Source organism: Poecilia reticulata, chromosome 15 (assembly GCF_904066995.2).
Source record: "Poecilia reticulata chromosome 15, P_reticulata-male-v2, whole genome shotgun sequence".
NCBI lineage: Eukaryota > Metazoa > Chordata > Actinopteri > Cyprinodontiformes > Poeciliidae > Poecilia > Poecilia reticulata.
Genome location: NC_088844.1, coordinates 15,875,208 through 15,900,337, shown reverse-complemented (window position 1 = coordinate 15,900,337; position 25,130 = coordinate 15,875,208). Strand labels below are relative to the sequence as shown.

General features: G+C 39.3%; 3 protein-coding genes across 5 annotated transcripts; 2 read left to right on the top strand and 1 right to left on the bottom strand.

Moving 5' to 3' along the window:
- Positions 1 to 28: 28 nt before the first annotated feature.
- On the bottom strand, positions 29 to 9,404 carry rgra (retinal G protein coupled receptor a). Of its 2 annotated transcripts, XM_008429537.3 has the most exons (7): positions 8,851 to 9,402; positions 8,405 to 8,561; positions 5,170 to 5,291; positions 4,275 to 4,428; positions 3,925 to 4,042; positions 2,044 to 2,157; positions 29 to 1,275 (listed from the first exon to the last, which is right to left on the bottom strand). In XM_008429537.3, exons 1-7 carry the CDS (start codon positions 8,927 to 8,929, stop codon positions 1,132 to 1,134), a joined length of 888 nt encoding a protein of 295 aa, XP_008427759.1. In that variant the 5' UTR covers positions 8,930 to 9,402; the 3' UTR covers positions 29 to 1,131. The 2 variants fall into 2 exon arrangements, with proteins under 2 accessions (XP_008427759.1, XP_008427760.1); XM_008429538.3 differs by lacking the exon at positions 8,405 to 8,561 and having other exon boundaries at positions 8,851 to 9,404.
- A 2,589-nt stretch (positions 9,405 to 11,993) lies between these two features.
- Positions 11,994 to 17,621, top strand: lrit1a (leucine-rich repeat, immunoglobulin-like and transmembrane domains 1a). Its single transcript, XM_008429536.3, has 4 exons — positions 11,994 to 12,565; positions 12,948 to 13,408; positions 14,352 to 14,657; positions 15,598 to 17,621. The coding sequence occupies exons 1-4, from the start codon at positions 12,444 to 12,446 to the stop codon at positions 16,653 to 16,655; spliced, it is 1,947 nt and encodes a 648-aa protein (XP_008427758.1). The 5' UTR covers positions 11,994 to 12,443; the 3' UTR covers positions 16,656 to 17,621.
- Positions 17,622 to 18,434: 813 nt separating this feature from the next.
- Positions 18,435 to 24,067, top strand: lrit2 (leucine-rich repeat, immunoglobulin-like and transmembrane domains 2). Of its 2 annotated transcripts, XM_008429535.3 has the most exons (4): positions 18,443 to 18,627; positions 18,834 to 19,624; positions 21,091 to 21,836; positions 23,305 to 24,067. In XM_008429535.3, exons 1-4 carry the CDS (start codon positions 18,518 to 18,520, stop codon positions 23,329 to 23,331), a joined length of 1,674 nt encoding a protein of 557 aa, XP_008427757.1. In that variant the 5' UTR covers positions 18,443 to 18,517; the 3' UTR covers positions 23,332 to 24,067. The 2 variants fall into 2 exon arrangements, with proteins under 2 accessions (XP_008427756.1, XP_008427757.1); XM_008429534.3 differs by lacking the exon at positions 23,305 to 24,067 and having other exon boundaries at positions 18,435 to 18,627; positions 21,091 to 23,090.
- The last annotated feature ends 1,063 nt before the right edge of the window (positions 24,068 to 25,130 follow it).

Below are 25,130 nucleotides of genomic sequence, written 5' to 3'. Positions count from 1 at the left end.
CAGAAACAAAAGTGAAAAAACAAACAAACAAAAAAAAAATATTTATTGATGTTTGAAGGTCAAAATGATGATAAACATGGCAATTAATCGTGTGACACACTGGAGCACATTAAAGCACAAAAGAACAACCATTAGGTATGATGTGTTCTGGCTCAGCTAATGTAATAAATTCTTTCGAATTGGTTTTGCTGCTTGCCTGAACTCTGTCTTTAAAATAAGTATGTGAATGTCAAACTAAGAAACCTTCCCAGTTAATTTAATGGTTCTTAATCATTTCTGATCTTATCATTGTGTGTGTGTGTGTGTGTGTGTGTGCGTGTGTGTGCATGCATGCGAATGTGTGTGTGTAGGCATTGAAAAATTTAGATTTTGTTTAGAGGACTATTGCATTTTCACCCTGAATATTGAGATCAGTCAAAGAGCGGAAAAAAATAGCTGTGGCTTTTGCACATATTTTCATGTTTACAAAAACATAAAAATAAATTAATTACCATTTTGGATCTCTTTTGACTCCCTGACATCAAGATAAAACTTATTTAGCTAAAATTAGATTATTTTGGGGATATTTCCTCCTCGGCCACAGATAACATGATCTACTTTTTGCAACACAGTAGTTCTTCCACAATGAAGAAAAGATCCAGAACGAGTGTCTGTGCTGAAATGATTGCTTGTTTATGTTGTTTGTGGTGAAGTGATGCACGTTGGTAATCTGTTTTGCATAAAGGGGTTTGTAACTATGCTTTGCTTAACTGTAATTTAATTTAATTTATTATGTCGTGCAACAACCACATTTTGAACATTTTGGGTGAAACTTGTACCAAAAATAAATAGAATGAGGTAAAATTAAAGCCATGCATGAACTGTTGAAATTAAATTAAACCAATAAAACACAAACGTCATGATACAAAATGAGACACATTGACTGTTTTGCTGAAAAACAACATGATATATATATGATGACGACATATTTTTAGAATATTTCCAGCTTCACATAAACACAGTGGCAGAGGTGATGCAGGAGCAAACCCAGAGCAGATGTAAAGCGTACGAGAGGCAGACGTTCACACTGCTTACGACACATTGTTACAGTACAGACTCCCACAGACAGAAACATCTACAACAGTAAGCAGTTTATTTGGACTTATTATCAATTTGAGGCACAGCAATCTTTTCCCCTGTTAGAAGCTGCCAAATGCCTCCTCTGTAGTTCTCATTTCCCAGAGCGTACAGAAGAGGATTAAAGGTGGGCGAGGTCTTAGCCAGGATAGGAGCGATCTGTGGAGACAAACGGAACACGAATATCAGAGCCTCGGAGATGTCGTGTGTTAATTTGTTGTACATATGTGCAAAAAAATGTAATTGCTTGGATTTCATAGATGCCTTAGATGAAGAAATACTTGAAGAAAAAAAAAATTGAATTCACTCAGATTCTATATTTTAGGTTGATTCCATAGATTAGGTTGCATGTGGCTCTTTGGATATTGGTCTTAATAGCATTGGAGCAAACTAATGTTTTGAATATAGACAGAAACACATGCAAATTTTAGCAATGTTTCAGCTTTTTTCATGGAATAACATCACTGAATTTCTACAACAGAGTGACACTGAAAGTATATTTTTTGTTATACTTTTCTTGTCTCCAGGTTGAAAACTACATGTTTTTTTTTTTTTTTTTTTTTACACAATTTTTCCCAAACATCAACATCCCCTTAAAAATGTATTCATTCTCTTTCTGCAAAAACAATAATAATAAAAAAAACCCTGTTTCTCGTTGCATTAAAAATTAAAAACCAAAACTTAAATTGTGTGCTGTATGTGTTTTAATGACTACAATTCCCTATGGTAGATATTTATCAAAAACTGTAAGTTGTCGTTTTTTTTTTTTTTTTCAAAAGGTCAGGCAATTTTTGTAGCTCTAAACAAGTTTCAGGGTAAAAAAAAAAATGCTCAAGACCCCTGAATTAGAGTTATGACCTTTCAGATTAACAGTCTACTTGGTGAGTACGTCCCATTTGAAATACAAAACAGCTCACGCCATCTTACCATCCTCAGCTTTGGTGAGACGAGGGTTGCATTCTCCACGGCAGCATAGAAAGCCAGAACACCGTAGGGCCCCCAGCAGAATAGCAAAGTCTTCAGAGGAGTGTTGGGGTTAAACTGCAGGTCGATAGTAACAAAAGCATAAAAATGGAGAACTCAAAGCCTCAGTTGAAGAGTGATTTGTTAGCCATTCGGCTAGAGGGGCTTGGGGGGGGGGGGGGGTCAAGGGAGGGAGGGATGCAGACAAGAATGCTATTCATCATGGGATTTTCCTTCTAGCAGGCTGGAATAATCACATGCCTGGAATAATGTCTGAGAGAACAAAAGTATGTGTTAAGATCATTGCACCAAACATATGACAACTGAAAAAGCCAATGAGTGAAGGGAGAGGTTGCTGTAATACTAGTGTCAATGTGTCAATGGAGATGTTATTCTCAGCTCCACTTTATCTAATGGTTCTAATTAAACGTTTTGCTTCATTGAAAGCATTTTTTTTTCACAGTGCAAAAATCCTAAACATGAGACTTTAATAAAGTTCTGTGGTTTAAAGTTACATTTGGCATTTCAAAATCAGTCTCTCTTCCCTGTATGCATGAACATGTGAACCTTTGAACCTTGTGGGACCCTTTGCCATAGTCATAGTTGCAAGTTAATGTACAATAGTAAGCATGTGATGAAAAATTACTTTGCTCATTTTTACTCCTAGCACATTGCAATGAGAGTGTCCGCTGCAAGTTCAGGCAACTGTGAGTAACGGGCTTATGCAACATAACCTGGGGCAACCTGATTCAACCCATGCAGATGTCTTCTACTCAACCTGGTATATTCAGAGTTTGTGTCAGTGAAGCCCTGATCTCCCCCTGAGGCAACAACTCTTATATATTACACTGCATGCCTTTTATAGCTTGATTAGTTACTCTGACTAGAGTCCATGTGATCAAAATGCCTGACACCGAGGATTACTCTGATTTCTTTTCAAAGCAGACAGACATAAGCTATATAGTGCCTGTTTGTGAAGATTTGCTTAGCAGTTACTATTGTTTCATTACTTGCAAAATGACTTTTGGATTTAAGTCATTTTATGCTCTTTCTGCTCTGTCTGTGCTGATGAAGATAGATTTCTTGAGAAATAATTTAGCTGTGGTCGATTACATTCTTCCTTACTTAGAATAAATTCAGATTAGTAGGGCATGAAGCTATCAGCTAATCCAAAGGAAGCCAAGAACATCAATTCCAATCTCAAAGGCATCAGCGGTGGTTTATGTGAATGTTATTTTGTCAATCTTAGTATGACTATCACATTTGCAATGAGCAATTATTTACACAGAAGCTGATGATGACAAGGTAAACAGATGTAGGACATCGGGCTCCACCAACAATTTTCCTGTGTGAAACATTTACTGAGAATCGAACATGTAAGGTATTTCTTCAAAGTGTAACCATCTATTATAAATTAAAAATTATGTAAAAATAAATGTGCTAAAAATGCTCTATTTAAAAAGAAAACAAACATCAGAAATCATAAACCTCTATGACGATTTTACACACTGGAGTTGCTTTAATGGATGGTATATATATATATATATATATATATATATATATATATATATATATATATATATATATATATATATATATATATATATCCCCCCCTTACAGCTAATTCAGAGTTATTTACCCATCTGTTACAACTATAAAGGTAAAATATGTTTGCAGCTAATTGCTGTTTTAGCAGAATCTAACTTCTAAAATCCTTGCCTACCTCTAAATATGACATTTCTGTGTGTATGTCCCCATCCTTTCTCTTGCAGAGCATGTGAAATTCTCACTGAAGACTCCACGTTCTAATAACGCAGGTGGATCATGTTTTATTACATTACTTACCCTGGGGTTTCCAGTCTTTTTGAATCTTTGTGCGATGGACTGGTAGGAAGAAAGGACAACAAACACCTGAATGCCCATGTTGAAAATGCTCATAGGGATCAAGTATGAGACATAGTTCCTGTTGAAAGAGGAATACATATCAGTCAGGGAAATGAAGACTTCTGTGTAATATAATAATACATTTCAATATCATGTATGTTATCACTGATGGGCATCTAATTAAGCAATTCCGCACTTTCATTGTACAGAACCTCAAGTCTGTCTTTGCTTAAATGTACGTCACGTTAAAAAATCAGTCCAGGCACATTTCTCTTCAGAAAATTAAAAAAAAGGTTGTGAATTGGCAGCACCTGTCTCCTTTACTGTAATCCAGTGTGCAGCAAGTCCTGAGAGGCTCGTAGTCATACTCTCCCCAGCCGATGAGGGGCATGGCTGCCCAGAACGCGGCAAACATCCAGATAAATACAGCCAGAAAGATGGCGGTGCTCCACTGCAGCTTCGTCCCTGGATAAAGAAAGATTGGTAACACTTTATTTGAAGGGATGTGCATAAGACTGACACGACACTGTTAAAAATAAGACATAACATCTGTCATGAACATAAAGAAGTCTTAATGTTTATGACAGTTGTCATGAACTTTTCATGAACTTTGCATTAAATTATCATAATTTACAAAATCATGAAAAGTTGGCACTTTAAATGGACTTTTAATGCAACTTTTAGAGCAACTTTGCATTAAAAGTGTCATTATTTACCGAATAACACTTCATGACAACTGTCAAACATTCATAAAGACTTCTTTATGTTCATGAAAGATGTTATGTCATGTTTTTGACAGTGTCATGTCAGTCTTATGCACACCCCTTCAAATAAAGTGTTACCGAAAGATTCAGCTCGTCTGTTTTAAGTACATCAAACCTGTGAATGCTTTAAGACTTGAGCTTTTTGACTTGAGTTCAGGACCCCCTCTTGAGTTAAAGATTTCAGTTCTTTAGAGGCTATGGTGATACCAGAGGAACTAACTGATTGTAAGTAAAAACATGATAGTCATCCTCGTGTGAAATATATCACATTTTAGAGAAAAACAATTCAACAAACTTTCTTTCTTTACCATCGTGTTTTGTCAATAGCAATCTGAGACAAATCTCAAGCCAGCTTCCCAGAGCTCTGTTTGACTCTGTGCAGGGCTGGAGAAGAAACGGGTGAGGTTTTGACACTGATCATTGCCTCCAGGAGTCAACTTACTCGTGCAGTACTGATGGTATCTGTCCCAAGCGATAGCTGCTATGAAGTGAAGACTGGCAAGAGCTGTCATGAAGCCCTGAAAACCATGAGTCTGGCAGCCGTCTGAGCCATAAGGCCAGTACCTGCGTGGAGGAGGTGAAGTTGTTATAAAAGCTTGAATTTATAGCAAGAAGATGTGCCCCATGTTGCTTTACTAAACTTGATCTCACATTACTGAAACTGGGGTTGCTTTTGAAAGCCTTATTAAGGCTTTTAAAACCGTGGCAAAGTTAAGGAATTATCACTTGCTATGCATCTACTCTGTGCACTTTGGCGATCGTTGGCCTTGGGCAACATCAGCCACTGATTCACAGCTTTGAACTGAAAAACATAGGAAAGAAACAGGAAAATTAGCTTTTAAGACATTAAGGCTGGATTGCCAGACTCTGAGGTGTTACTTTCATTAACTTCAGACTGTATTTGTGAAAGTTACACTTGGCTCTTCTGGGTTTAGCTACATCTCTTTTTACTGACAAACCCATAAAAGGAGCTACTACTGTGACAGCACCATTTTAATATTTGTTTCTGTAGGATGCACTACTGGCTAAGCGTTTATCTTTTTAGTTGTATAGAGGAATTTATCTTCCATAATCCCACCAGAGCACACACTTTCAGTCTGAAAGCAGGATTTCATGTCTTTTGTTCTCAAAACTTTTAATACTTTTGCTTACATTTTTATTTTGAAAACGGGACTTCATATCTTTCTTCTCAAAACTCCAGATAGCTGTGCTTCCCTTCATCATGACGCAGATAATGGAACTTCTATCAATTTTGTGTAATTGATTTTTCTTTAATATGAAAATTGAATCAGTGCCACTGTCTTTTTTTTATCAATTTGCTCTGCCCTTTGACCTCTTAATCTGTGGATGACCACTTGAACTAGGTTCTGTCCAAAGTGTCATATGAAGCCCTTTACACATGTTTGCTCAGTGGAGGGTAATTGCTTCAATCAACTACTAAATGCAGACGGTGACTCAAGTATTGAATAACTCTTTGAACATAACATCTGATCTAATTTATAAAAGATATAATCAGGCAGAAAAAAGTAACAATTCTGGTATAAGAATAAAATAAAGAATGACTAGAAATAAACAGGCAGGCAAGCAAGCAAGAAACAAGTTGTTTTTAAAGCATACAGTTTTTGAAACCAGTGGTTAAAGAAGGCAATGTTCATATCCTAGAACAACATAAAGTGCTATTGGTGACAATATACATAATTTACTGCATATCGACTTGATAATGACACAGCAAGCAAAGCAGATTGAGAATAACATAACAATGAAACTTGTGCTCACACAAATAGTCTCACTTTAATATGGTTTGCTTTGTATCAAATGCACTTTTTGATTAGAACATATTTATTTCTCAGTTAGTAAAGTTGCTCAAGGTAAGAGTAATGTTACCTCAAAATATTACTACCCAAGTAGAGGCGAAAAGCTTGGTGCAGCAACTATATCTGGAAGAACGTTTTGTTCAAAGTTAGTCAATGAAATGAAACTAAATAAATGAGTTACTACCCATCTCTGCCAAGTGGCTTGTTAAACTGAACTCGGCTGCTTTGTTTTCATTGAACTGGAATGCATGTCAATTAATTTGAATCTCATCCAAGGTTTTTCCCTTCTCTGGAGGTTTTACGCTCATGGTCAGGATTCTTTGTTTGTTTCTTTGTTGTTGTTTTTTTTTTGTTTCTACAAGAATTTGAATAAACTGAAACAAATACTTACAGGATATTATCAAATAAGTTAATGTGAACCATCTGGGAAGCGATAGTTTTTCTTTATTCTTGCTACAAAATGGATCAGTTTGTTTCAAGTTGCTCAGAGATTATGGTGAATAGATGTTTTCAGGTTCAGCCGCAAATTGTCAACAACATTGACCTTTGACTTGGCCACTCCAGGACAGTTCACCTGGTTGTCCTCAAACTGTTGCTGTTTAGATTGTTGCTTCTGCTTGGAAGGAATCAGTGTTTTTCTGGAAAAAAGAACTCCCTTCCCAAGTTGTAGCCCAGACAGACTGAATCAAAGAAAAAAAAACAATATTTTTCTCCATTGATTTTCCTTTTCCTTTTCAAGCCTTGCAGGGCCAGCTGCTGAGAAATATCCCCAGAACATGATGGTGGCGCAACCATGCTTCATGGTTGTGGTGATATGCAGTGTTTACTGTTCGCCAAGCGTAGTGTGCAGCTAATTACCAAAAGGCAAAGTTTCTCTTTTATAGCCCCAAAAAGAATAGCAGATGATATATCCTAAGACCTTGATGCCAGCATTAATTTGTGAAGAACCCATGTGAGAGCTGTTGCATTTAGAGTCTGCTCCATCTGAGCCACTGAACCTTTAAACTCCAACAAGGTCTGAGTTACTTGTTTTGTCTTCTTATTGTAGCAAGAACATAGACTTCCTAGGCGTGTTGTAACATTAATCACTAAATGCACAGCTTCTCTCTCAAAGATTAAACCTCTTCTTTTTCCACCTGGGATTTGGAGTCATTAATCCATGCTTTCATTGTCTCTCTGCTGGATTATTGCAACATTGTTAACCAACATACCCAGTTCACTCTGTCACACCTTCAACTAGTCCAAACTTTGGTGGTATGATTTTTGACAGAAGAGCAATGAGACTTCTCTCCTGTGTTACAATCTTTGCACTGGCTTTTTTAAAATTTATTTTAGATTAGGGTCAATTTTATCGTTCTTTTATTTGTTTTTAAGTCTCTCAAAGTAATTAAATCAGCATATTTATCCAGCCGGCTGCAGCCCTATGCTCCATTTCCCCTCAGGCCAGCTGACCAGATGCTGCAGGTGCTTCCTAAACCAAAGAGGAAATTGAAATGTGATTGAACTTTTTCTCTTGTGGCTCCAACGCTCTGGAATGAAATGGCTCTGTAGATAAGACAAGCTAATAACTCAGTTGGATTTTTGAAAACAAACTTTTTTTCTTAGGGCTTTAGCAAATATCTGTATCTATCTATCTATCTATCTATCTATCTATCTATCTATCTATCTATCTATCTATCTATCTATCTATCTATCTATCTATCTATCTATCTATCTATCTATCTATCTCAGGAGGAAGTCTACTGACAACAACTCTCTCAGCTCTTAATTTTAATCAGCATTGTTTTCTCATTTCACCGCTTCACATACAGCCACAAGGGGCCCAACCCTTGCAATTATGAGAACCAGGCTTACATAACTTACCTCAGAAAGCTGGAAAAAGCTGCGATGGTGGCGTTCATGCAGATGCCGCTGTCAGCCATGGCTAAGCTGAACACCAGGAAATTGCTGGGGGTCCTGAGCTCTCTCACTTTGAGGAAAGCCACGATTGTCACCGCGTTTAGAAGGAAGCCCAGCAGACCTTGTGACAGAGCGGAAAAGACATGTTTCACAGCCTTATGTATTTAAAGCCAGTGCGCACATCGTCGGTTATTACGACACAGGCAAACACAGCGGCACCCTGTCGGATGAATTGCATCCATTTGTTTGTTTACACAGCACCAGAGGATGTAGCTTTCAGAAATGACAGAAATAACGCGCGGACACTACATGGGATCAGTGTCCGAGAGGTGACAGGTCCTGGCGCAGGTTAATGTGGAGCGTCGTGGGCACTTTTGACGTCTGGACGGATTCCCAGAGAAAACACTCACCCTCCACCAGCAGACAAGATCCCAGCGAGAACACATCGAACTCGGAGAAACCCTCCGGCAAAGGGTACGGCGTGACCATCCTGGCTGCGATTTGACATAGGATGTTTCCTGTCCGCTCAGTCCGCTCGTTTACAGTTCGCCTCGCTGTGACTATACAGGGTCCGCTTATAAAGGGACATTTCAAGTGAAAAGCATGCAGTTTATTATGTAAAGCTCCCCCCCCCCCTCCCTTTCTCACTCCCTCTCGCTCTCGGTCTGTCGCCCCAATCCGCGCAGGAATGTCTTAATGAACATAACCGCGCAAACCGTAGCGCTTAATGCGCGTTTGCTCCCGTCGCAACAATAAAGCCCTCAGTGAGTTACACAACAAGCCTTTTGTGCGTTGCTGTCCCGATGATGATGCAGCCGCTGCAGCTGAGAAAATGGGTTTGATGTCGGCGGTTCTCAACAGGTGTCCGTGAGGATGCGGTCATCAATCAAAGTCAAATCTGCACGTTTAAAGCAACGATTCCGAGAGCATTTGCATTTGACTTCCCTTAGCCAATGCTTTGCAGATCCTTCCTCTGCAGTAACAGCTGCCAAACCGTTGGGGTGTGTCTATCAAGTTTGCACGTCTGAACATTTTTTTGGACATTTTTGCCCATTCTTTGCAAAATAGCTCAGTCAGAGTAGATGGGTGCCTGTAAACACAATTTTTTTTTTGTAATCTGATCTAAACTTTTGCATGTTGTCCTGCTGAACCTTCATCTCAAGTCTTTTGCCGCCAGTAACAGATTTTCTTCATGGTTATTACTCTGACCCAACTTCCCTTTTTATGATTAAGAAACACAGCACACCAGCATGATGCTGCCACCACCACCACGTTTCATGGTAGACATAGTGTGATGTAAGACATTCTCAGAAGAGCTGCATTTAACATGAGTTGGGTTTAGGTGACTTTTCAAAACCGCACTTCATTTTATTTTGTGGTATCAGTTAATCAAAGTTATTTGTATAACAACGAGGCAGTTCAAAATGCTTTGCACAAAAACACAACAAAGCTACACAAACAACATACAGTTGAGAAACCAGTAACAAAACATTACATTTTATTGAGTGTCATCTTCAAAATCCTCAATACTCGTCATAGTCAAGTAAAGGAGGGTTTTATATAATTATTTATACCAAAAAAAAAAAATCAAATATACTCTACTTTCTCTTAAACATTCCAGCAAAATAGTCAAAGTGTTGCTGTGTTTTATTTATTTTCATTTTCTAATAAAAAAAATGTTTTAATTTAAGACAGCAGTCATACTCTTTCACTTATTGACCCAAAGCAATTTCAGTGAACTAGGAACAGAGTGCAGTGGAGATGCTTTTTTGCATCCTCCTTAATCCTTGATCTGACTTGCAGGGCCCTCTGAAACGGTCAGCCATCTTTTCGTGCAGCTTCAACTTTTGACAGACACATTGACCTTTAAGGGATTAAGCCCACTGTGTATTTGTTTACAATGATAGAGGATAAAACTAAATGATTTTTTGAACCCGCAGATGTTTTAACCTAAGCTTTACTCAAGCTGAAGTTCCTCTGCTGTGACCCTGGCAGACAGGAAGACAGGATGCATTGTAGCTGTGATTAAAACATGGCTAAAAAAAAATAGCTGGTTAAAAACAGTGTAAATTGCATAAAGTGTTCGAATCATCCCAAACCTACAAGAGAGTAAATAGCTTACAATTTGTTAGCTCTTAAAAGTATCTGCAGATTTTCGTGCCAATGCGCTGAGGGGAAACAAGCATGACATTGTGCTGCTCTGAGGATTACATGAAAAAAGAAAAATGCTGGTGAAGTATAGGTGGAAATATGAAGTGTTCAGTCACATGATATTACGAATCACATGATACCAACAAAGATTAATACAAAAGATTAGGACAAATCTTTTTTTAAAACATTTTTAAACTTGAGTTGCACTAACCCTTTAAGACGTTTTTAAATTACTTTATACAAGTAATCTGCTGGCAAATGTTTACTGTAAACTGTAAATGGTAAAAGTGTTGCTTCATGATGAATATGGTAGATCTGCATAAATTACAAAACATGTGATATGGGCTGTGTTGGTGCTCTGCAGAGGATCCTTTGAGTTTCTTGAAATAATTTTGTGTCACTAAATAACAGTTTGTTTTGCTGGCCAGCAATTGCAGTACCTTTACAGTTTAATAATTTAGTTTGTTTGCAGCTTCATCTCTTCTCTTCCATAAGCCTCTCAGCTAGAATTTGGGTCATAATGCTCCAACTTATGTCAGTTTGACTCAGGATTATTCACAAATATACCAATGTCAGTTCATGTGCAGAGTTGCAAACTCAACTCTTCTCATAAAATTTTACTAAGTCAAATTGAAACACAAAAAATATCTTATAACAATCAAAAGCTTTGACTCCAGGAAAAGAAAGTCTGCCAATATGACATGCCATCTTCCTTTCTCTCTTCTTAGCTGAAAGCAACAACCAGCTGAAAGAAATCCATAGTCTGTGTTGTGCTAAGTAAGAAAATATTGGATGCAGCCTCCCCTCTGACACTGTCCTACTGCCTACTGTTTCATTGAAATATATGAGACACATAAAGACTTTGAAAAAAAATACTTGCATATGCTTATCTTTTTTAATTAAATAGTAATTATTTATGGCCTTTCTGTATTTGGAGAAAATACTTTTTTTGATGAAGATATGGTGGGAAAAAATTAACAACACACATGCCTGCATTTACTCAAAAATCTTTTATGAACCCATCACATCAGTTTAAAGCTTACCTGGGAACCCCAAGGCGTTCGTTCCCAGGCCAGCCGAGAGACATAGTCCCTCCAGCGTGCCCTGGGTCTTCCCCGAGGCCTCCTCCCGGTGGGACGTGCCCGGAACACCTCAACAGGGAGGCGTCCAGGAGGCATCCTGACCAGATGCCCGAGCCACCTCAACTGGCTCCTCTCGACGTGGAGGAGCAGCGGCTCTACTCTGAGTCCCTCCCGGATGAACGAGCTTCTCACCCTATCTCTAAGGGAGAGCCCAGCCACCCTGCGGAGGAAACCCATTTCGGCCGCTTGTATATAATTTACACATATCTTAAAACTATCATACCAAAGCCTTCAGGTCTCTTGGCAGGACCAGTGAACGTGTTTTAAAAACATTTCAACAGCAGAGCCACCTTGTGGTAAAACAAAGAGATGTTCGCTTACATCTTAGCTGTCACAGTAAAGCTGAAATGAACAGCCAACAATTCAGTGGAGAGAAAAAAAACCCATGCCAGTGGATTATGACCGTTTCGGAAGTGTTTTTTTTCCCCCCACTGATGATAAATAGGGACGTCTCCGCGCAGCCTATCAGATTCCGGGATGCTATACGCATCAAAATGAAACGAACGCCAGTTCTTCCTCTAATCCCAGTCTATCCTTTTTATCTCGGGACTCACAGCAGTCAGATCACTATGGGACAGCAAAGCGGGGGAACAAAGCCATGCAGGCGATAGTCCTATACATGAGAGAGAAAAAAAGTAAGTCTGTTTAAATTTGAGTGAGGCGCAAAGTGGGCGCACATGCACACTGCGTATGCGTAAAAGTGGGCCAAGATGTTCCGCGTCCTGCTCCTGGGGCTCTGCGTGGCCACGCTGGAGCTTCCCTCCCCAGTGAGCTCCTGCCCTTCGCAGTGCAGCTGTTTTTACCATAACTTGAGTGACGGATCCAAGGCTAGGTAAGGAAACTACAGAACAAAGGTAAACGACCCTGCGTGGTTTATGCGCACGGGTGCATCTCTTCGGATGATTAGAGCTAAACCTGAGGACAGATGCTTCAATAGAGGTGAACTGTGAACACGTGTACAAACGGTGAAAAATTAGAGTTCATCTCAATCAAATGTGATCTTTCACAAGATTATCTGTTAAAAGCATTCTTTGAAATATTTCTCGACAATATTTTCCACGTTGTTTTTTGTTTTTTTCTTACCTCCTTTGAGTGCGTCCTTTGGACATGACTGAATTTATATGTTGTCATCCAGTTTTATTAGATTAAGAATTAATAAAACATTTTTATTCTGCCTGTCATATAATTTATGAATATTGGTTTGCCCTTTTCAGAAGCGTGATATGCAATGATCCCGACATATCGCTTGTGCCAGTCGGGTTCCCTGTTGACACATCCAAATTGCGGATCGAGAAAACAGCCATCCAACAAATCCCAAGCGAAGCCTTCAGTTACCTCTCCAGTCTGGAATTCCTCTGGATGTCTTTCAACACCCTGTCGGCTCTGAGCCCGGAAAGCTTTCGGGGACTGTTCAACCTGGAAGAGCTTCGTCTGGACGGGAATGCCCTCACTGCCTTTCCCTGGGAGTCTCTCCTGGACATGCCCAGCCTCAGACTTCTTGATTTGCACAACAACCAGCTCACCTCGCTGCCCGCGGAAGCCACCACGTACATCAAGAACCTCACCTACCTGGACCTGTCCAGCAACAGTTTGCTGACCCTGCCGATCGAGGTGCTGACCAACTGGCTGGCTGTGAAGCCCGTGCAGGGCCCCGAGAGCTCCAAGATGATACTCGGTAAGAAGGGACACACGGGCATATGGGATCGATGGTCCTGGGGTGGAACAGCCAATTTAAAAACCATGACACAGTACAAGTTTTTTTTGAGTAATAGGATCTCATTTACTACCATTAAAAGATGCAAACAAGGATATAAATAAATAAATAAATAAATAAATAAATAAATAAATACATGTAATAATAATAAAAAAAATAGTCTCCCATGTCACATGTGCATGCCCACCCTCCGACACACTCACACCTCAGTAGTGTATTTTGCTCACTTCATTTTATCTGCTGTGCGTAATGGAGAGTTGCTCTATGATGGCGACTGGCCAAACAAAATAATTTTAAGCGCCACATAATCTCAGTCCTGACCTTGATTTATTTTAAAAATATCCTGCTTAATTCTGTATAATCTCTCTCTGTATTTTTTAATTTAATTTAATTTTTTTGTAAAATGTGCTGCTTCAAGACTGCAGTAACACTTAAATGCACCTATCTAACAAAAAAGGTTAGTCTTTCATTTTAGCTGGTGCAAATCTTGTATAGACAAAGGCATTTTTAAGAATCATTCAACTGTTTTAACATCTTTTGTGGCACCATCAGTTTGCTTACTAAATGAAAAGGTGAAAATACTTCTTCAAATCCATGTATGCATAACAGCCCATGATCTGTACTGAGAGTTTAAACTTGAAACTCAATATGTTACACCTCATCATCATCGTCATCATCATCATCATCATCATCATCATCATCATCATCATCATCATCATCATCATCATCATCTATGTTGTCATTATTGCCATAATCATGTAGTTTCTGAATTAAATGTAAATCCTCTTACAGGATTATCATCATAGCATCACAATCAGCCATCTGCAGGCTGCTCTTTCACTTTGCACACAGCTGCACTTTACTGTCTCCTCCTCAAGTTTTGCCTGTTTCTCTCCACCCACAGGTCTCCATGACAACCCCTGGGTGTGCGATTGCCGACTCTATGACCTGGTCCAGTTCCAGAAGTCCCCCACGCTTTCCGTGGCATTTATTGACACAAGACTCCGCTGTTCGGCACCAGAGAGCTTCTCAGGGGTCTTGTTCAGCGATGCGGAGCTGCGTCAGTGTCAGCTCCCACGCATCCACACGGCAGTGGCACGAGTCCGGAGTGCGGTTGGGAACAATGTTCTCCTTCGCTGTGGGACCATTGGAGTACCGGTGCCAGATCTGACATGGCGCAGGGCTGATGGACAAATGCTTAATGGAACAGGTTAGATAGTCTTTAGTCTTATCAGGGGCAACTCTTGCATCAACAGTGCCCAGATCGAACTCTTTCCTTTTCACCACTAATTCTATAATTTATAAATAGAGTAAAGGTTTTACAAATCACCAATCAATCTACAGTACTTCATACATGGGTTGGAGATTTACTGTGTCACAGTAGTTGCAATGAATCTAAAAATGTGCTTCAATGAATCTCAATAACCCAGTCCAAATTTGATCAAAGTGTTTCAGATAGCCCTTTTAATTTGAAGTTTCAAACTTGATATCAACTGCCATTTTGCGCTGTGGGACGCTGAAGAGGCTCATTAAAAAGTACTGGGGGAAGAAAGCCAAAGACGTTCAAGACTCAAGGCTGCTATGGATTCTGACATGTTACTTCATCTTTCTTATAGTGTTTACACTGCAGACAACACAAAGCTTTCCCATTCTCTACCAGCTGGTCATGAAAAAAAGCAACAGAAAAACCATTCAGAAGTATAAACCAATTTTCTGATTCGGAACTGACAGATACTTTTTTTTTTTTTTTTTTTGCATTTGGTTTATGTCGCCCAGCTACAGGTATTCCTGGGCAGGCAGCCATGTGAGTCATATCAGCTACCACCACAGGGTCTCTCTGTGCATTGTACATGCGTTAGGAGGATTTTTATACTCTGTGGTCTTGTTGTTAATTAAACAGAGAGCTACTACTAGATCCAGTTGGATTGTAAGTCTGATTGACAGCTGCAGTCTTTACAGGCAGTTACACAACATAGATGGCAATTGATGAATGAATATTGTGTAATCAGCTGCCTGGCATTATTTTCTTTTTATTAGCAGAGATCTTCTCTCAGATTCAGGTTCCTATTAGATTTTTTGAAATTCAAAAATGTTGTTTTGCTTTCATAATTGCAATAATAAAGTATGTTCATATCTCTCTTCTACCACAGTACAACAAGAAACATCTAAAGAAGGAATCACCTGGTCCATCCTCAGCGTCCCAGCTGTGTCCTACCGCAATTCAGGGAAATTCATCTGCAAGGCATCAAACTATGCAGGGAACGCAGAGGCTGTCATTTCTCTGGTTGTTTCTAACCCACCAAGACCAGAAGGGAACCAGACAAACACTGACAAGAAGGTCAAAGTCAAGAAGCCAAACCCAGTGGGTAAAGCAGCCTACCAGGAGAAACTGGTGGCCAGATATGTAGTTCCAACTTCCACCTCATCAACTTTGGCTGCTATGGATTCTGACATGTTACCTGCTGACTCCGAACAGGTCAGCTACAGCCTAACTGATGGAGCCACCCAGGATCCCTCCTCCTCCCCCAACTCCGATGCACTACTGGATCTGGAGAAGACAAATCTCAGCAACCTGGCGGCGAACACTTCATCCCTGCAGCAGGACCCAGACAGGGTGGTCCGCTCTGTGAAGGTGGTGGGTGACACAGACAATACAATATCTCTGAACTGGAGAGCACCTAAAGCAAAGAACACGACTGCCTTCAGTGTGCTGTATGCTGTGTTTGGGGAGCGGGACATGAGAAAGATCAACGTTGGAGCGGGACAAACCCGTGTGACTATAGACGGGTTGGTGCCCAGGACCAAGTACATTGCCTGTGTGTGCGTGAAGGGGCTGATTCCCAAGAAAGAACAGTGTGTGATATTTTCCACTGATGAAGCAGCTAGTGCAACCGGCACCCAGAAGCTGATCAATGTGATTGTGATCACCGTGGCCTGTATCATTGCGGTCCCCCTCACCGTCATTGTGTGCTGTGGGGCGCTGAAGAGGCGCATTAAAAAGTACTGGGGAAAGAAATCCAAAGACATTCAAGACTCATATGTGACTTTTGAAACACTGTCCCCTGGCACAAAGGCCAAAGGGCTTGAGGGTGAGTATTTAAACAGACTGAATCAAGAGGAGTCCAACAGACTGCTGTCAGCCCGCTCCAGCCTGGACTCCGAGTCAACGGCAAAGATCGAGGGACAACCTAATGAGTACTTCTGCTGACGTCATGCTCCAGCTCTGGCTCCCGCTCAACGCCATCTTCCACGCACTCACCCACATCCGCCTCCGCATAGCAATCTGAAGCCAAATGCCCATCTGCACCATTCTCATCACCGCCCACACTTTCACCCCCATCCATATCCCCAGCACAATCCTTACTCTCACCCCACACAATATCCTGACGTCAGTCCTCCTCCCACACGCTCCCATACGCCCACACCATGGGATTCCCCTCCACCGGTCCCTCCTCGCTGGATACTGCCACCGACTCCACCGCCACAGAGACCCAACTTCTATCAAAGGACTTTTGCACGTTGCACAATAATGGAAATCTCGGTTTAAAAAAAAAAATTGGAACGTTCTGGAAAAGCCTGTCCTTCTTGCAGATGCTCTGCTGTGCAACCGAACATTCATTACTGGCAAGACTTGCTTTTATGTGTAGAAGAATGTTTGCATCACAAAGTCTGTAAGAAAAAAAAAAGAAAAGTAACATTTAAAGCTACATGCACGACCCAACGATAAAACCTTCTCAATTTAACCTGATTTAAAGGGAACACAATGGTACACACTCCATTGTACATAATATATGTATGTGTATGATTTGTAAATATCGACTGAACCGTGTACACTTACATATACAGTTAATTCTGTGCCTCTGTATATATCTGTCATTAGTTCAGAGAAGATATACACATAGGCATGGTTCAACACTGGTGAATGGAGGGCAGCTGGAGCTGGAGAGAAGTACAGAAAGGACTGAACTATGACACAATGTAAATAAGATGGAAATGAAAAGTTAAATCAGTTTTATTCCCCAGCAATGAGAAATGTAAAAAAAAAATAAAAATCTATGTATCCATTCAATGCCAGCTAGAGGCATCATTACCCTCATTTAATGTAGATCTTTTCATTCCGATCATACCGCACATTTAAAGATGATTAAATAAACTTTTATATATATTTACCTGATATTGTGTGTTCATACTAGTGAGTTACTTAACTTCAGTACAACCATTATATTATTTTTTTCTTTACATATTGCAGCTAAGCATATTTTTATACTCTCTTGTATGTTCTCATTGCTCAAAATGTACCAACTTTTGACCCTCAGATTTCCTTTTAGTGGTGACCTGAATTAATTTTTCCATCAACTCTGATAAAGAAAAACATACCCAGATCACGCTGCTACCAGTTTTTATTAAAAAGATTTCTTTTTCTTTTGGTCGTAATCCATATCTCATGATGGTACATGAGGTTTTTGTTATTGTTTTTATAACGTAGTCAGGCTTTAAACCTCACCAAATGTCATCCCTGGACTTTTTATTGTATTTCTTGATCTTCATGTTGGTGTTTGTTCACAAATGTTCTTAAGCAAACCTCTGAGGCCTTTACAGAACAGGTGAAATTATACTAAAATTAAATTACACATTATTTGGTGAAATCCATAGGCAGCTGGTTGCACTGAATTTTATTTAGGGTAATCAGAGGAAAAGTGGCCAAACTGAAAAGAATGCCTCATTTTTTGGCATTTTATTTATAAAAATGTCTGAAAGTCATAAAAGAAGATAGCAACCAATATTCCCCAATATTTTAATGTGACAAAATGTGGGAAAGTTCCAATGTAGTTTTAGAGAAAAATAGGCTTGCGCACTTATCAACAGTTATATTTCTGTACTATTTCTATACAATTCCTTGCAGTTCTACTTTCCCTGACCTACATGACTGAGCTGATGCCAAAGCTGATACCCAAGAATTAGACGTTCCTCCTTCCTGAACATGTCAGGGATTAAGTTTAATAGGCTTCTGTTGTCAACTGCCATGGGCATCTCTTTACCACGCACACAAACCGCAGACCGTCACGGACTATGGACACAATGATTTACCTTCTGGTTGTAATGTTAATAAAAGCTGAACCATGTAGAAGTTATGCTCGATGTTTAAGTGGGTGCAGCTGTATTGATGACCGTCATGGAAGGTAAGACCGGATTTCATTTGGCACTGTCTTCCTATTATTTTGATGTGCTTATCTGTCTCCGTAAGTGGGTCTGGGATTTCTAGACGAGTTTTGCCAAAAAAAAGGAAGAGATGAATAGGAATACTCTACCAGTGGTAATCTAGTGACATTCAGTCATTTGTATAAAAGAAAAACTATTTTAGTTGCTCAAATACGCTTTTCCGCAGGTCACTCATATGTATGGAAGAAAGCGCCTTCGGGGCCATTCCCGACAACCTTCCAGACGATTTGACCAAAATACGGATAGAAAAATCTCACTTCACTGAAATCCCCAGGGGAGCTTTTTCCAAAACACGCGCAGTGGAAAACCTGTGGCTGAACTTTAACGACATCACAGTTATAAACTCAAAAGGTCTGGAGGGTTTGGGGAACCTAACCGAGCTCCGTCTGCAGGGGAACAAGCTGCGATCAGTACCATGGACAGCGTTTGAGGGTACGCCGAACCTCAAGATCCTGGACCTGAAGCACAACCAGCTGGACGTCCTCCCGGAGCACGCCCTCAAATTTCTACCAGGGCTCACATATTTAGATGTATCCTTCAACCAGCTCACGGTCATATCGAAGGAGGTCTTCCAGAACTGGCCTCTTTACCAGAAAATACAAAATGCAGAGGAGCGGGATGTCACCGCGTCCAGGACGAACGTCGTCCTAGCGCTGCACGACAACGCCTGGCTTTGCGACTGCCGCCTGAAGGGCCTCGTGGAGTTCATCGCTTCCTTGAGTCCTCCGATCATACTGATGAACTCTTACCTGACCTGCTCAGGGCCGGACTTTAGGGCGGGCAAGTTCTTCCACGAGATCGAGCTGCAGGCGTGCACGAAGCCAGTGGTCAGCACGCCAAAGGCGAACATGAGCCTGCCTCTGGGATCCAACCTCACCCTGCACTGCTACGCCAAGGCGAGGCCGGACCCTGCTGTGTGGTGGACATATGGTCTGAAGATAATCAGAGGATTTCATGGTAAGAGTGTGATGGACTGTCAGCTACACTGCAGCTAAGGCGATAAAATTGTGTGAAATTAGATACTTAAACTTACATTTTAATCACAAACATATAATGTTTATGCCTGGAAGAGTTACATCTGGATATTTGGTATTTATAATAATAAGCGCCATGCTGTGAGACCGCTCTACATTGCCATTCATTTAAATTGTTGGATTGAAGTGCAGCTGTTTACATAATAATGTCGGTTCATGGTGTTACAGAGTAAAGCTAATTTCACTTGACCTTTAGACTGGAAAGATTCCTGCTGTCCAAGACTTTACACAAGAGTCTGTGTCCAGTGCATTGTTACATTTTCATTGTTTGATTGGCTGATCTCCAAAGCTCTCTGCTGGAGAACTGCAACATTCTCCAATGTAACAAATTATGCAACTGCCACAAGAGATACATTTACTATGAGGAACTCACACATCTTTATTAGGGGAGCTGATCCTCACCACTTTGGTCCGCCAGCTGAGATTATGAGTTGATGCCCCTCCCAACATTTGATTCTAAGCATTACTACTTAAACAATTGCAACAGCATGGAATTTTGCTCTGTCACATAGAAAACATGATGACTAACCATAATAGGTGGTTGCAGTCTATGTGAACTGATATTCATAACTTCTAGCATAATAGAAGATTGTAGATTTTTAATTATAGATGCTGTTGATTTTTCTAAAATGGTGTCAAACATGAAAATTTGAATTTCACATTCATTTTCTTTAACTATAGAGGTTTCTTAGTTTATCCATTTTACTGGCACAATATAAACACTCTTACAGTATCAACATAAGTATCTGCAGTAGCATTATTCGGCAATGTTGCTTTATTTAAACTAACCTACCAAAAGAAAATTAGACCCTCAACATAAGACAAGAGCTGAGCAGCAGCATGTTCTGCATCCAATAAACAACTAACCCTGCATTAGTTGCCTAGTTGCCCTCCCCAAACAAAGGGAAATATTGCTAAAAACATTTAAAGCAGATCTTATCTTCATTAGGAATAAAGCTATTGTTTATTAATCAAATTATAGCATACCTGTTGTCATTTGCAGCCGTTTTCATAATGGTCAAGCAAATGATGAATAGCATCACCATCCATCCATTTACATTTCACGCAAGTAATTATAGGAAGGCACAAATTCAAATTTAAAACTGCATCTGATTTAAAATGAAACAGCTGAAATGTGGAAAAGTATATTTTTGTCGTACAAGCTACATGCAAGAATTTTTAGAGTTTAAAATTCAGCTACATTATTTAACATAATTTCCAATTGATTTTTAAATTTGGGCCTTTCACTTTAATGGAATCCTTGAGAAGAAGGTCGCTTCATGAATTTCCAAATGAATCTTTAAATAATTTTGTATGTATTATAGAATATTTTTGCCCTGCAGAAATGTTAAGTAACTACTCATATATATTCTTTTGTTGTTTTCTCAGAGTCCCAAGAAAGAGTTTCCGATGACACCATCAGATCCCACCTGGTGATTCCTTCCCTTAGTGCAGCAGACCGTGGGGTCTACACCTGCACTGCTGTGAACTTCATTGGGAACTCCTCGGCGAGCGTCCTCCTGGATGTCATCTCTGCTGACAGCGCCTCGCCGTCTCACGTCGCAGGCTTCCCAGCTGCATCGGGTGTTGCTGATCAAAATGTCTTCATTGACATTCGCATCGCCAAACAGACAGTGCGTGGCATCTCTATTGAGTGGTTCGCCGCCCTAGAACGACCCTCCGAAACATGGTTCACCATTCACTTTGGTCAAGCTGGTGATGACAAGAAAGAAATGACCTACATTGGGCCTGGAATTCACTCCTACTCCATCTCTGATCTGATGCCTGCCACCAAATACGAGATCTGTGTAACTCTAAAGAACCAGATGCCACGCCCAGGCCAGTGCATCGTGTTTGTGACAGGAACTGACATCACAGAGATGGAGCAGAGGGAGAAGCTAATCCACATAGTGGTGATAGTTTTAGCCATGGTGCTGGCCGTGCCGATAGGCATGTACGTCTGCACCACCGACACTCGAATTCCCTGCTACGAGGTCATCGTAGAGTCGTGGAAGAGACGGCAGAGAGAAAGCAACTCGTCTGGGATGGAACGGGAAAGACAAGGCACTTTTGACAGCCTGCAGGGCGCCAGTGATGAAGAGCTGGTCAATAAAGATTTCAATGACGACAGAAAGGTGAGGAGGAGGTCTGAAGACAGATTGCGTAAAGGCAGAGGTGATCAGAGCAGACTTACCGCTGAACTATATTGAATTAAACATACAAGTTGACATTAAACATGTCAACTTGGAACCAAAATCCCTCTTTGAATACACAGATGTACTATAATTTAGATGTTTGGGAAGTTAGAATTTTTGGAAAAGCATTACAAAAAATAAGATTTTCAAAAGCAACAGATGTAAAATAAATGACAAAGCCAAATAAATTATATTAAATCATGCTTTTATTTGGGAAACTGATTAAGTATTCAGTTGAAATCTTTTATGGGCAGCTGCAATATTTCACAATTCAATTATGCAATTCTGAAATTATTTAGGTCAAGCTATTCTATTCACGGGTAAAAATTACATTTTCACAGTCTGAACACAGCTCTGGAAAAAAATGGAAAGCCCACTGCACTGAATACCACTGAAAACCTCCTGCTTATTCCACCAAAGATTGATTTCTGAACTCTTCCTGAGTTAAAACATTAGTATTTTTGTTTCTAAAAGAACATGGACTTGTTTTCTTTGCATTATTTTAGGTCATTATTTAGGTTATTTTGACCATTTCTCATTTTCTGCAAATAAATACCAAATTGAAATTTCTGAGACATGTTGTCTGTAGTTCATGCAATAAAAGAACAATGCTTGTTTTACTCAAACATGTACCTATAAAAAGTTAAATCAAAGAAACTGATCATTTTAAGTGGTCTCTTAAGTTTTTTTTCCAGAGCTGTATACCTGTCAAGCCAAAAATGGAGTCAGAGGTAACTTTTAATATTAATGTGTTTTAAGTATATTTAAGTTTTGCACATTTTAAGTTTAGCAACTCCAGTTTTCCTTGATTAGTTTCCAGCACATCTCTCTACTGATGAGTCAGAGTAAGGACATGTTTAGGACATAATAGCTAATGTAATTAGGTTGCTCTTCCGAAAACATTTTCAAATGCTTTAGTTGGGGATCAATGTCCAATTATCATCTCCAAAAGCCACAAGATGGCATTTTCCTCTGCTCTCTTCAGTGGATATAGTGTAATATTTCACTTTCTCTTTACTGTTTACCTGTTGGCGGTCATAATGTTATGGCTTTTTCGGGAACTCAATGAAATAGGATCTTCACATGTGCTCCTGTTTATATGAAGAATAAATAGGATTTTATTTATCCAATTTAAAATATAAATAAAGTCCTTCGGTTTTTCAAAATGCCAACTTTTATTTCTTTATTAATTTTGAAAAACTACATTCTTCACAATAATAATAATAATAATAATAATAATAATAATAATAATAATAATAATAATAGTAAATTAATACCGTATTACCTTGGGTAATTTTATTTACTATTTTAATCACATCTTTAATTCAGGCTAGTAATGTAGAAACAAACAAGCAAATAATAAAACTGTTTCATGGTTTGGTTTTAATTCTCTTTTTCTCCATTCCAGGCCAAGAAGGTTGTTGGAAAGATGTGAAAGATGACTGTTGGGTCACCAGTGTATTTCAAGGATTTGCAACAGTATAGAAAATGTACGCTTGTGTATATTCTAATGTGTGTATATATTTCTCATCATCATTTGTGAGTTGTTTTAATTTGGATTATCAATTTGCTTCTTTGACGATGATTGAGATGGATGGGAATAAACTTCTACTGTTTTTAGACATATTGATAGAGACATATAGATAGTGTAGTATTTCTCTAGATATTTGTCTCATAGAACGAATACATAAAACATCTAGCTGTGGTTTTATTGAAACATTTTATGTTTGTCTTCCTTTTGCCAAAACCTTCCTTCTTATTGCAGTAAAACAAGTATGGAATGATTTTTAAGAAATATTCAGTTTGATTTATCACTCGTGACTTGTACAAAATGTGTGTAAAATGTACTTTTCTTGAGTAAAAAACTACTTTCAAGCTTTTTCCACTATGGACCTCTGCTTAACATGAGGAAGAACACAATAAACATGAGGATTTATTGTATGGGCAGAGAACATTTCTCACTTTTAAAGATGTAATTTAGTTGACCCATTATTCGCAGGAAAAACACAACTGTTTGCAGCTCATTACAAAGCTATAAACACCGACTGACTGAAATAAAATAACTTATTTCAGCTACAAGCTTACTTTCTCACACTGACAAATAACTTTTCAGATTTCTGAGTTAATCTAATGATGTTTGTCAATAAAAGAAAAAGTCAGTTCTATCACCATTTCTTTATTTTTCCCCCTCTTTTTTTAAGCGTACATGTACAGTTATAAAAAAATACTAAATATCATGAGGTTAAATAGTCAAAGCAACTCTAAGTCAGGTATGGTTTTCATTAAACCCCCTATTCTGTAATTTGGTCTGATGTAGCTGTAAACGGGAAACTATAATTGACAAAAATGAAGGCTTTAAAATTGTGCGTAATTAATGTGTCTAACGTAGAGAACCGATGTACTAAATACAATGTACTTTTCAATAATAATGTAAATTATTGAATGTTACTTTGCATACTTCCTCCAGCTCTCTCTCTCTCTTGACTCCAAATTGCAGCTACATTTGCACTGACCGGCTGGGACAGATGGCACTTCGGATATGCAGCAGCCAATGGCATTGTTCATTTGACATAATACCCAAACACTTGCATCCTCTCTAACATCCCTCCCACCGTCACTTTATGATCAGATCAGACAAACCAACCCCCCCTGTCTCCTGCATTTTCCTCTGCTCTCTTCAGTGACGTAAAGAGATCAGTTCAGCCGCGCATGGATTCATTTAGGATCAAGGCTCAAAACAGCTGACTGAGATTGGCGGCTCTCATTTTCTGCTAGGCAGATGTTTTGTTATTGTTCATATGTGGTTATGTGATTTTGAGAGTGGTGTAAGGTTGCAGCCTTTTGCTGTAAAATCCTTGGTCTCCATATGACAGAAGAAAATGTCACTTTTATTATTCACCAGTTTAATTTGTTGTAGCCACTGCTGCAACTTAATATTCATTCATAACTTTATTTTTCAATATTTACTCTAAAAACATTACTTGTAGCTTAGTAGTTAAATGTATGGAGCTGGTAAACATTATTTGTCCGCCTACTGATCTCCAGTATAATTTCCAGCATCTAAGATAAACTTATAAGAGCTTGTTTTCATGCACACAGAACAACGCACACACACACATATACACACAGCTCTGTTAATGATTGAGTTAATCTTTCTTATCTAAGTCAAAGAATGCCAAGGCTCAAAAGTTATCCTTGATAACTTTTGTCAAGCTCAAAGGCATTTGAGCCTGA

Coding starts and splice junctions, on each gene's coding strand:
- rgra (XM_008429537.3), bottom strand. CDS start 8,929: ATGGTCACGCCGTACCCTTTGCCGGAGGGTTTCTCCGAGTTCGATGTG. Junction 2,158..3,924: donor AAAAGACTGGAAACCCCAGG/GTAAGTAATGTA, acceptor ATCGACCTGCAG/TTTAACCCCAACACTCCTCT. Junction 1,276..2,043: donor TCTCACCAAAGCTGAGGATG/GTAAGATGGCGT, acceptor TTGTCTCCACAG/ATCGCTCCTATCCTGGCTAA.
- lrit2 (XM_008429534.3), top strand. CDS start 18,518: ATGGACACAATGATTTACCTTCTGGTTGTAATGTTAATAAAAGCTGAA. Junction 18,628..18,833: donor ATTGATGACCGTCATGGAAG/GTAAGACCGGAT, acceptor GCTTTTCCGCAG/GTCACTCATATGTATGGAAG. Junction 19,625..21,090: donor GATAATCAGAGGATTTCATG/GTAAGAGTGTGA, acceptor TTGTTTTCTCAG/AGTCCCAAGAAAGAGTTTCC.
- lrit1a (XM_008429536.3), top strand. CDS start 12,444: ATGTTCCGCGTCCTGCTCCTGGGGCTCTGCGTGGCCACGCTGGAGCTT. Junction 12,566..12,947: donor AGTGACGGATCCAAGGCTAG/GTAAGGAAACTA, acceptor TGCCCTTTTCAG/AAGCGTGATATGCAATGATC. Junction 13,409..14,351: donor GAGCTCCAAGATGATACTCG/GTAAGAAGGGAC, acceptor CTCCACCCACAG/GTCTCCATGACAACCCCTGG.